We start from the raw sequence: 12,994 nt of genomic DNA on the forward strand, positions 1-12,994 counted from the left end.
CTGTGTAAAAAAGTTCAATTTTTTTAAATGAGTCAATATCTCAAAAAAATTTTTATTTTTTGAAATCTACAAAAGTGAATTTATTAGAATAGTTTCTTTTATTTTGCATATTTGCTCAGAATATATATTTGTTAAAATATTTGTGAAAGCAATGTCTGAAAAAACTTTCTTAAAGCTTTCTTAAAGTTTTGGTGAGAGTGATTCATCCATTTAGCAAATATTTATTGAGACTGTGCTAGCTACTGTGCTAGGCTCAGAATACAGCACTAATCTAGACAGATGTGGCACCTTGTCTCATGGGCTCAGTGTATGTAATGAAACAAAGAATGTAGATTAATCTCTCCTATATGGTCCATCATAATGAGAGTAACCATATATATATTGGTTTGCCCAAGGCAATCCTAGTTTACCTGTTGTTCCTGTGTCTCATCTGGTGTAGCATTTGTCCTAGACAGAAATATTCTGGTTGAGATGATAAATAATATGGACACCCTAATTATAGAGGAATTTTACTCACATAGCTAACATTTATTGTGTGCTAACTATGGACGAGGTGTAGTCTTAAGAGGTTACACTGATATTTCACATGAATCCATGAGATAAGTACTGTTATTATTGTCATTTTCCAAATGAATAAACTGAGGCATGGGGAAGTTAAGTAGTGAAACTAAGATGATAGAGTTAGAACTAGGCTTTGATCCCTGGCAACTTGAATCCAGTGCATGTTCTCTTAACCACCATACTAGGTTGCCTTCCTTTCATAGTACCTGCCATGTGCAAGGAGTTGTGTCAAGGACTTTAATATCCCTGTGAAATAGGTGGAATATTTTTTTGTTTTACACATCAGGAAAGTGAGGCTTAAAGGGGTTAAGGAAATTTGTCCAGGTGCACACAGTGGTGGATTCAGGATTGGAACCTTCGTGTGTCCAGCTCCAAAGTCTATGCTCTTAACCACTCTCCAGTACTTGGACTAGCTTACAGTGTTTGGAAAGAGTTATTACATAGCTTTAAATACTGCTTTATTATAATTTCTGGTATTAAATAGTACATAAATAATAATCTTTAAGTCTTAGTTCACATATCACCTGCTCAGTGAGCCTTGCAGTCCCTCCCCCATTGTTTCTGGGTCTCCTTACCCTGCTCTGTTTTTTTTCATAGCCCTTCCCTAGCACTGTCTACACATCACATAATCTAATGATGTATTGTGTTTATTGTTTGTCTCTACAATATTTTATAAGCTCCATGATGGCAGAGATTCTTGTGTTTTTCTCTTATGTATTTCCAGTGCCTGGGACAGTACCCATTAGGAACTCACTGAATATTTGTTGATAAATGAATGAGCTAAATATTAGAACATTTAATACAGTATTAAATACCTTGGGTTAATTCTCAAGCCTTACACTTAAATTTCTTCTGCAGTGTAACTGTCTAATTTCATCAAGTTGTTTAATAAAAGCATTGAGATGAATTGTATATTTTGTGGGGTTTTTTTCTTCTGCTTTTGTAAATGTTATGTCTCTTTCAGGGAGAGGCATCAGAGAAGCTTTCTGAAAACAGTAAAATATTAATCTCCATGGCTAAGGAAAACATACCACCAAACAGTCAACAGACCAGGGGTTCCTTAGGTATGTCATTAGCTGTGCTAAATTGAGTTTAAGATATTCTTAGCAGGCTGTTGTGAAAGAGCTTTGTCTTGTCAGAAAAAAAGATGCCTTTGGCATCCTAGTTACTCTTTCTTTTCTGTATTGTTACATATGACAGTACGATCTACATATGAAGTATAATGCATACTGAGAATCTTGTACCTATTTTAAATGTTACTGCTTTGGTTATGAATTAAGGAAATCATAGCAGTAAGTATATATAACATAACTAAAACTTAATTGAAAAATTTGAATGGAATATGTGTGTGCATGAGAGAGAGAAAGTGTGTTGTTTAATAAAAATGGTGGACTTACTTTTACTTAAAAATCAAAGAAATATACTTAAAGGATACAAAATGCTATTTGGTGAAAGATGATTTTAATTATTGATGACTATATTGGAATTGTAAAGAAGTTAAACCTGCAGCTATACTGATTTTTAGATTATGGTTTGGTATGAAAATATTTGGAAACTTTTTGGCATGTTTTGGCTTGTTGGTAGGTATACATTTTTTTAAAAGGAAATGTATGAATATTTTAAAGTTGTATCTTGTGCATTATTTATGATGACTGAAACTTTTCCACATAAAGGAAGTCGAATATGATGAGTTCATTTGGTTTTAGCATTGTTCTCATGTGGACTATTTTTCATGACCACAGGTGTACTCCTAGATTGTTAACTGCTTTGTGTTTGTGTACCACTGTGTACAAGGGGATGTTGGCCAACAGACTGAATAGTTAGTGGGCTCTTTGTCTCTACAAGAAAAACAGCTCAAAGTGAATGCCGTGCTTTTAGTATCAGATATATAGATAAATTCAATTCTGATTCTATTATAAATTATTGGTTAGAATACAGCTTTAGTGAGCTTAAGTATTATATTTTGGTTAAGTTCCTTAATCTTTAATGCTTTAATCTTCAATTTCTTTTTTTAAAATTATTTTATTGTGGGCTGGCCCGGTAGCACAGTGGTTAACTGCGCAAGTTCCACTTCAGCGGCCTGGGGTTCACCGGTTTGGATCCCGGGTGTGGACATGGCACTGCTTGGCACGCCATGCTGTGGTAGGCATCCCACATATAAAGTAGAGGAAGATGGGCATGATGTTAGCTCAGGGCCAGTTTTCCTCAGCAAAAAGAGGAGGATTGGTGGCAGTTAGCTCAGGGCTAATCTTCCTCCAAGAAAAAAAATATTATTTTATTGAGGTCACATTGGTTTATAACATTGTGTAAATTTCAGGTGTGCATTATTGGATTTCAGCTTCTGTATAGACTGCATTATGTTTACCACCAAAAGTCTAGTTTCTATCCATCACCATACGTATGTACCCCTTTACCCCTTTTACCCTCCCCCTACCCCCTTCCACTCTGGTAACCACCAATCTGTTCTCCTTAACTTTGTGTTTATTTGTTTATCTTCCACATATGAGTGAGATCATATGGTATTTGTCTTTCTTTGTCTAACTTATTTTGCTTAGCGTAATAGCCTCATGGTCCATCCATGCTGTTGCAAATGGCACGATTTTTTCTTTTTTTAAGCTGAGTAGTATTCCATTGTGTATATATGCCACATCTTCTTTGTCCATTCATCTGTTGATGGACGCTGGGTTGCTTCCAAATCTTGGCTATTGTGAATAATGCTGCAGTGAATGTGGGGGTACATATATCTTTTTGAATTAGTGTTTTCATGTTCTTTGAATAAATATCCAGAAGTGGAGTATCTAGATCATATGGTATTTCTATTTTTAATTTTTTGAGAAATCTCCGTACTGTTTTCCATAGTGGCTGCACCAGTTTACACTCCCACCAGCAGTGTATGAGGGTTCCATTTTCTCCACATCCTCTCCAACCCTTGTTTTTTCCTGTCCTTTTTCTTTTTCAAAGATTTTATTGTTCCTTTTCTCTCAAAGCCCCCCAGTACATAGCTGTGTATTTTTAGTTGTGGGTCCTTCTACTTGTGCTATGTGGGACGCTGCCTAATGGCTTGGTGGAGCGGTGCCATGTCTGCACCCAGGATCCGAACCGGCAAAACCCTGGGCCACCACAGCGGAGCGCACAAACCCAACCACTGAGCCAAACGGCCGGCCCCCCCCTGTCTTTTTCATAATAACCGTTCCGACGGGAATGAGTGATATCTCATTGTAGTTTTGATTTGCATTTCCCTGATGATTAGTGATGTTGAAAATCTTTTCTATGTACCTGTTGGCCATCTGTATATCTTCTTTGGAAAAATGACTGTTCATATCTTCTGCCCAGTTTTGGTCGGGTTGTTTATTGTTTTGTTCTTGAGTTGTATGAATTCTTTATGTATTTTGGAAATTAACCTCTTGTCGGATATATGACTTGCAGATATTTTCTCCCAGTTGGTGGGTTGTCTTTTCATTTTGTTGATGGTTTCCTCTGCCATATAGCAGCTTCTCAGTTCGATGTAGTCCCATTTGTTTATTTTTTCTTTTGTTTTCCTTGCTTGAGGAGACATGGTATTTGAAAAGATACTGCTAAGGCCAATGTCAAAAAATGTACTGCCTGTGTTTTCTTCTAGGAGTTTTATGATTTCAGGTCTTACATTCAAGTCTTTAATCCATTTTGAGTTAATTTTTGTGTATGGAGTAAGATAATGGTCTGCTTTGATTCTTTTCATTCTTTTGCCTGTGGCTATCTAGTTTTCCTAGCACCCATTTATTGAAGAGACTTTCCTTTGTCCATTGTGTGTTCTTGGCTCCCTTGTTGAAGATTAGCTGTTCATAGATGTCTGGTTTTATTTCTGGGCTTTCAATTCTGTTCCATTGATCTCTGTGTCTCTTTCCCTGCCAGTACCATGCTGTTTTGATTACTATAGCTTTGTAGTATAATTTGAATTCAGAGAGTGTGATACCTCCAGCTTTACTCTTTTTTTCTCAGGATTCCTTTGGCTATTTGGGGTCTTTTGTTGTTCCATATAAATTTTAGGATTCTTTGTCTATTTCTATGAAAAATGTCATTGGGATTCTGATGAGGATTGCATTGACTCTTTAGATTCCTTTAAGTAATATGGACATTTTAACTATGTTAATTCTTCCAATCCATGAACATGGAATATCTTTCCATTTCTTTATGTCTTCTTCAATTTCTTTCAATAATGTTTTATAGTTTTCAGTGTGAAGGTCTTTCACCTCCTTGGTTAAATTTATTCCTAGGTATTTTATTCTTTTTGTTGGGATTGTAAATGGGGTTGTATTCTTGAATTCTCATTCTGCTAGTTCATTATTAGTGTATAGAAATGCACTTGATTTTTTTTTTCAAGATTTTATTTTTTTCCTTTTTCTCCCCAAAGCCCCCCGTTACATAGTTGTATATTCTTCGTTGTGGGTCCACCCAGTTGTGGCATGTGGGATGCTGCCTCAGCATGGCTTGATGAGCAGTGCCATGTCTGCGCCCAGGATTCGAACCAATGAAACACTGGGCCGCCTGCCGCGGAGCACACAAACTTAATCACTCGGCCACGGGGCCAGCCCCGAAATGCACTTGATTTTTGTATGTTGATTTTTTTACCTGCAACTTTACTGTATTTTAAAATTATTTCTAATAGTTTTTTGGTGGATTCTTCACAATTTTCTATATATAGAATCATGTCCTCCACAAATAGTGACAGTATTACTGCTTCCTTTCCAATTTGGATGCCTTTTATTTCTTTTTCTTGCCTAATTTCTCTGGCTAAACCTTCCAGTACTGTGTTGAATAAGATTGATGAGAGTGAGCATTCTTGTCTTATTCCTGTTCTTAGAGGAATAGCTTTCAGTTTTTCACTGTTAAGTAGGATGCTGACTGTGGGTTTGTCACGTATGGTCTTTATTATATTGAAGTACTTTCCTTCTATACCTATTTTATTGAGAGTTTTTTTTTTTAAATCATAAATGGATGTTGGATCTTGTCAAATTCTTTCTATTCTATTCAGATGATCATGTGATTTTCATTCTTCCTTGTTAATGTGGTGTATCATGTTGATTGATTTGCTTTGATTTTATTGAGGATTTTTGTGTCTATTGTTTATCAGTGATATTAGCCTGAAATTTTCTTTTTTGTATTGTTCTCGTCTGGTTTTGGTATTAGGATAATGTTGGCCTTGTAAAATGAGTTAGGAAGCATCCCTCCTCTTCAATTTTTTGGAAGAGTTTGAGAAGGATAAGTATTAAATCTTCTTTGAATATTTGGTAGAATTCACCAGAGAAGCTGTCTGGTCCTGGACTTTTGTTTTTTGGCAGTTTTTTCTTTCTTTCTTTTTTTCTGGAGGAAAATTACCCCTGAGCTAACATCTGCTGCCAATCCTCCTCTTTTTGCTGAGAAAGATTGGCCCTGAGCTAACATCCGTGCTCATCTGCCTCTACTTTATATGTAGGATTCCTGCCACAGCATGGCTTGATAAGTGGTGCATAGGTCCCTGCCCAGGATCCAAACTGGCAAACCCCGGGCCACCGAAGTGGAGTACGTGAACTTAATTGCTGCACCCCTGGGCTCGCCCCATTTTTTGGCAGGTTTTTGGTTACTGTTTCAATCTCTTGTGATTGTTGTGTTCAGATTCTCTATTTCTCTCTAAGGCCCTCAATTTCTTTACCTGTAACATGAAGAAGTTGGACTATCTTCTATCCCTAAATTTTTATGAATTGAAAATTTGATTATTCCAAAAGGTAATTTTTTAAAGCTTTAGTAGTAGGTTCGCTGAAGCACTGAGGTAGACAGAATCACTTTGAAATTCTGGGGTTACAAGTTGATTTGTATGTAGCTATCATGCCTCTCGTGACTTGGCACAAGTTATTTAAACTGTTTTTTCATCTTAAGAATTGACATTTATCTTGCAAGGTTATTGTGGCAATAATTGAATACATATGAAGAGATGACTGCCGCATAATTGGTGGACAATAAATGTTAATTTCCTGACCTCTTGTATATCTTTTTAAAAGTGTATTTTTGATTTTTGAGAATTACGTTAAGATTTAAGAATTATTCTTTGATTTTTACATTCGCAAATGTTGGGAAGTTTTAAGTCTAACTTACAGTCAATGACTTCTCTCTTTTCCTTAATTGGTATCCCTTAGGGCTCTGTCCAAAACCCGTTCTTCATTTCATGCACTCCCTAAATGACCTAATCCATTCACAGAGCTTTATTTTCCATCAGCGTATTTATGACTCCTAAATCTTTATTCCAATCCCACTTTCTTTTATGAACTCCAGACCAATATATCTAATTTTCTTTTTTTTTTTTAAAGATTGGCACCTGAGCTAACAACTGTTGCCAATCTTCCTTTTTTTTTTCCTGCTTTTTCCTCCCCAAAGCCCCCCAGTACATAGTTGTATATTTTAGTTGTGGGTCCTTCTAGTTGTGGCATGTGGGACGCCGCCTCAGCGTGGCCTGATGAGCAGTGCCATATCCGCGCCCAGGATCCAAACCAGTGAAACCCTGGGCCGCTGAAGCGGAGCGTGCAAACTTAACCACTTGGCCATGGGGATGGCCCCCAGACCCATATATCTAATTTTCTACTGGACATCTGTACTTGGATGTCATAGGACAAAATCAGCACATACAAAATTAACTTACTCCTCTCAGATATTTTTGTGATCCAGTGAGCTGGCTGTTTAGTCATTCTTGACTCCTCTCTTCCTTTTAGATCCCATAGCAAGTAATTATACAAGTCCAGTTGATTCTAATGCCTAAACCTCAAATAAATTTACTTTTCTCTATTCCCACAGACATTATTTTATGTAGGCTTACATTATCTCTTACTTGGATTTTTTTTCTAGTGTTGTTTGTGTTTTACGACTAGTCGTCTCTACTAAGTCTCTTTTCTGCTCGTTATCCTTCCACAAAACAAATCTGATCATGTTAGTTTTTGCTTCAAACCCTTCAATGGCTTCTTGTTTTCTGTATGATAGTTTTACCCTTTCATTACTTTTACCAAATGATGTTGGCCATTCCTGCCTTGTGTTCCTGTGGCATTGGATCTCCCCTTGAAGAATAGTTTTGAACTTGTTCAGCTCTCTCTTGTACCACAATGGCATGCTAACTTGCCTGCCTTTGTATATTCGCTGCCTAGCACGATGCCTGGCACTTTGGTGCTTAGAGAAGATATTTTGAATGAATGAATGAAGGTCTCCATTGTAAAAATAAACAATTCTCTTGGGTGTCTAGAATTTAATATTTATGGAATGTTTCTTTTATTGCCAACTGAAGCAATAATTAATTATTTTTGATGCACATTGAGTCTTGTTAAAGAATAATACAGGGGCCGGCCCAGTGGCGCAGCAGTTAAATTCGCACATTCCGCTTCTCGGCGGCCCGGAGTTCACCAGTTTGGATCCTGGGTGTGGACATGGCACCACTTGGCAAAAGCCATGCTGTGGTAGGCGTCCCGCGTATAAAGTAGAGGAAGATGGGCACGGATGTTAGCTCAGGGCCAGTCTTCATCAGCAAAAGAGGAGGATTGGCAGTAGTTAGCTCAGGGCTAATCTTCCTGAAAAAAAAAATTAGAAAAAAAAGAATAAGACATAGTTTGATATCGTATCCACATTGTTACTGACTTCTTGCTTGAATATTTGCAGCCTTAAAATTAGGCCAAATACGTAATTTTTGACACTAGGAAAAATGTAAAATAATTTTCCAACAGAGAGTTTTCCTTAAGTGCTCTCTTCTAGGAATTATAAAACAAACTGGTTTAATAAACATCAAGTTTGGAAACTATATATTGAATGAAAGCTCTGTGACACCACACTTTGAGTAATTAAGCATAGTAGCTATCAGTGATATATAAACTGTTAATATTCATTTTAGCCAATGAAAATAGTCTATTGATAGTTCACAATACAACTGTCAAGTAACACTACATTTTTATGATTGTGTAAATTCATTTCTGTTTAGATACTGATGATATCTTGGATAATGCTTATCTATATGGCTCGTTCTTCCACCATCCTCTCTCAAAAGGATTTTGAGGAGCATTACAATGACTTCTGACACCAACTATCCAGAGTTGGACCAAACTTCACAGATTAGGGACACAGTCCTCCACAAGACTTCTCTTACCTCAGACATCAGCTGCAAGTTTGGGGGTCCACAGGTCATTCTCACTTCTTACCAGCTGGGTACAAATATGGGAGTTTCCACTATCCTTTCAAGTTTGATAATTCACTGGAATGACTCACAGAACTCAGGAAAGTGCTATACTTATTACTAAAGTTTTATTATAGCAAAAAGATACAAATCAGAACCAGCCAAAGAGAGAGAAGCATAGGGCACGGTTTGGGAGGATCCAAACATGAAGTTTCTATCAGCATCAGGGGTGTTGTCACCCTCCCGGCACATCAAAATTTAGCACTGTAGAGTATTGCCAACCAGGATGCTCATCTGAGCTTTGGAGTCCAGAGTTCTTAATGGGCTTTCATTTTGTAGGCATGACTGAATCATTGCCCATGTAGCTCAGTCTCCAGACCGCCTACTTTCCCCTAAGGTCAGGCTGATGTCAGATGTCTCAGAGGTTCAACTGTCTAATCACATAGTTGATCTTTCTGGTGTGACTAGTCCCCATTTGGGTCATCTCTTTAGCATGAACTAGGGGCTCACTATGAGTCACCTTATTAGTATAAACTATCAGGTATGGTTGTATGGACCTTCCATGAATAACAAAGACACTCCCATAGCTTAGAAAATTTTGAGGATTTAGAAGTTACCTCCCACTAATGAGAGACAAAGACTAGCCAAATTTATTATTATACACAGAGTGTACATGGTTTAGGCCATATAAGCTTATGAAATGATATCCTTGGTAAGAAGTTTATTAGGATAACTCAGATTTAATGAAATTGTGAGAGTCAGCTGAAAATGATCTGTAAAAGCAAATGATGTCTTCTATCTCTCTCAACCATTTTTATGCATAATATGTGTGGTTCTTTTATTAAAGAAATTCTTTGACTTCTCTTAGTAATTTTCATGCTTAATAACCATTACGTTGAGAAATGCTTCCATTAATCTTTTTAAATTAGATCTATCACACCTCAGTTAAAAATCATCTGGAAATGAACAGACATTTCTCCAAAGAAGATATACAGATGGCCAATAGGCACATGAAAAGATGTTCATCAATGCTGTGCATCAGGGAAATGCAAATCAAAACTACACTAAGATATCACCTTACACCCATTAGAATGACAAAAATAACTAAAACAAATAGTAACAAATGTTGGACAGGTTGTGGAGAAAAAGGAACCCTCATACACTGCTGGTGGGAATGCAAACTGGTGCAGCCACTATGGAAAACAGTATGGAGATTCCTCAAGAAATTAAAAATAGAACTACCATATGATGCAGCTATCCCACTACTGGGTATCTATCCAAAGAACCTGAAATCAAGAATTCCAAAAGTCCCATGCACCCCAATGTTCATTGCAGCATTATTTACAATAGCCAAGACGTGGAAGCAACCTAAGTGCCCATCAACAGATGAATGGATAAAGAAGATGTGGTACATATATACAATGGAATACTACTCAGCCGTAAAAAAGAACAAAATCATCCCATTTGCAACAACGTGGATGGACCTTGAGGGAATTATGTTAAGTGAAATAAGCCAGATAGAGAAGGACAATCTCTGTATGACTCCACTCATATGAGGAATTTAAACATGTGGACAAAGAGAACAGATTAGTGGCTACCAGGGCAAAGGTGGGGTGGGGGTGGGCACAAAGGGTGAAGGCTTGCACCTACAACACGACTGACAGACAATAATGTACAACTGAAATTTCACAAGATTGTAACCTATCATTAACTCAATTAAAAAAAATCATCTCCTAATTCTTTCTCTTCCTTAGAGAAGTTGAGCATTTTCCTGTAGAGAGGTTGAGCATTACTATCCGTTTGGTTTTGATGCTTTATATCCTGGAAGACATTTTTAATAGATGAAATAATGCAGCCAGTACTTTCAGCATTTTTTTCATGTATACATATATTTTAACCCAGCATCTGCAAATTTTCTGCACTACTTTTGAAATATAGTTCCTGTCTCAATGATGAGGATAAAATCATTACTTTGTTTGAAGTTATTTTCTTTTGTATTTCCCATTAAAGAAATTAAAAAAACATGCACACGGCAAAACAATTATAAAGAGTACAGAAGTATATAGCCTGAAAATTTGTGACCCTCTGAAAAGGAAAAACTTAGCAATTTTTTCCTCCCTGTGTAGGGAAAAACCCAGTTCTTTCCTACTATGTCTTTATTTCCTGTGTATCTCTTTTACTTTTACATGGAACACTTCACTTCTGAGACTTTTGGTCACCAAATATGTGTAGGTTTTTCTTCACATGAACAAGCAGTTCTTGGATACCACCTGGGTGTCCTACAATTCAACTCAATTCTGACACTATCTACCCAAGGATAGCATCAGATTCCACAGGTTAAGGGTTCAGTCCTACAAGACTACCTCACCCTTTCACTTTAGATGCCAGTTGCAAGCCCAGGTTATCACCTGTGCTTCTGACCAACTGGCTATAGATCAGAGGTTCCAATGACCCCATCCTTGAGTTTGATTAGTTTGCTGGAGTGTCTCACAGAACTCAGGGAAACACTTATACGTACCAGTTTATTAAAGGATAAAAGATACAGATGAACATCTAGATAGAAGAGTTGCTTAGTGCAAGATATGTGGGAAGGGGTGTGGAGCTTCCACGCCCTCTCCAGGCGAGCCACTCTCCCAGCTCCTCCATGTGTTCGCTAACCAGAAGCTCTTTGTACTTTTGGGTTTAGTGAGGCTTCATCACGTTGATATGATTGATCATAAACTCCATTTTCAAGCCTTCTCCCTTCTCAAGAGAATGGGAGGCGGGGCTGAAAATTCCAAGCTTATAATCATGGCTTGGTCTTCCTGGTGACCAGCCCTCAACTAAGAGCCCACTCAGTCACTTAAATAGAGCAAAAGATGCTCCTAGTGCTCTAGTGCTCTTATCACTTAGGAATTTACAAGGGTTTTAGGAGCCCTGCGACAGGAACAGGGTCAAAGACAAATATTCAAACAAGAGATGCTCCTTATGTTCTTGGCACTTAGAAAATTGCAAGCATTTCAGGAACTCTGTGCCAGGAACTGGAGGCAGAGATTGATCAATCAATTGATCTGTCTGTCTGTCTATCTGTCTATCTATATTTATTTGTTATCTTACACCCTCCCAACCTTCTCCTCCAGTTTCTTTTGTTAAGCAGTTTCTTATATATCATTTCATGACTGGACTGTGCACACGTTTATACCCTTCTCCCTTTCTCTTCTTTGTATATGGTAGGGTAGATCGTGTTTTGCATTTGAGGATACTACTTTGGTGATTTATAGTACAAGAACGTCACCAATGAAGCTGGGTATCTGAGGGTTACTGTAAATATTTGTTAAGACCTTTCAAGCTTGTTCCCAACACAGACATACATGAAAAGAAGTTGATCTTGTCAATTTGCTGTTTTCTTCTTTAACCTGAAGGGTGACTCAGAGGTCACAAGAATTTATGAGCTTCTTTTATAGAAGAAAGAGAATGCCTTCAAGGAAGTTACAATCACCAGATAACCAGCCACCTTCTGCTGTTGACACCCAGAAGTCAGATTGCCCAAGGGCTTATCTGGAGTGAAAGAAACATGGATTATCCCTTTGTTTCACTGAAACTCCCCTGCCAACCCCTTAGCTCTTTTTTTCTCTTGTTAAGGTGATTTTGAGAGAACATATCCTCCTGCCTTCTGTTTTGGCCAATTTGAATAAACCTTTCTCCATCTCTAAGCACTGATGTCTCAGTGACCTATATATACTGTGCATCAGGCACATGAATTTGAGATTAAGATGTTCTCTGTCATCATGACCTCTTGAGATTAAGGAACAATCTACTTCATCTGTTGAGCAGTTACTGTCTGCTGCTAAGGTTTCCACCACAGATGTGAGAAGGAAAATATCCTCACCCTTTATGGCTGTCTGATTATGGCAGCCAAAACTGAATGGGGGAATACAGGAGGAAAACATGGTAACACAGGGGAAACGGAGAGAGAATTTTGCAACTCAGAAATAATGTTATAAACAATGAAGAGCCTGTTTTATTTCAAAAAAGAATGTAAAATTTGAGTTAAAAAAAAAAAGCAGCCTAGGGTGCTGGCCCAGTGGCTCAGTGGTTAAGTACACACTTTCTGCTTCCGTGGCCTGGGGTTCACCAGTTTGGATCCCAGGTGCTGACATGGCACCGTTTGGCAAGCCATCCTGTGGTAGTCCTCCCACATATAAAGTAGAGAAAGATGGGCATGGATGTTAGCTCAGGGCCAGTCTTCCTGAGCAAAAAGAGGAGGATTGGCAGCAGATGTTAGCTGAGGACTAA

The 12,994-nt window shown here is 37.8% G+C and overlaps 1 protein-coding gene across 7 annotated transcripts in view; it reads left to right on the top strand.

The window, feature by feature from the left end:
* The window catches only part of CSPP1 (centrosome and spindle pole associated protein 1), a 152,126-nt gene that overhangs the window by 15,729 nt on the left and 123,403 nt on the right, over positions 1 to 12,994 (top strand). For all 7 annotated transcript variants that reach the window (XR_006885590.1, XM_046642064.1, XM_046642067.1 and 4 more), the window contains exon 3: positions 1,526 to 1,625. Coding sequence is in view for 6 of the 7 variants with exons in the window: in XM_046642064.1 (XP_046498020.1) it covers positions 1,526 to 1,625 (100 nt within the window). In the remaining variant the exon portion in view is untranslated. The remainder of the gene's footprint in view (positions 1 to 1,525; positions 1,626 to 12,994) is intronic.

Source organism: Equus quagga, chromosome 16 (assembly GCF_021613505.1).
Source record: "Equus quagga isolate Etosha38 chromosome 16, UCLA_HA_Equagga_1.0, whole genome shotgun sequence".
Lineage (NCBI taxonomy): Eukaryota > Metazoa > Chordata > Mammalia > Perissodactyla > Equidae > Equus > Equus quagga.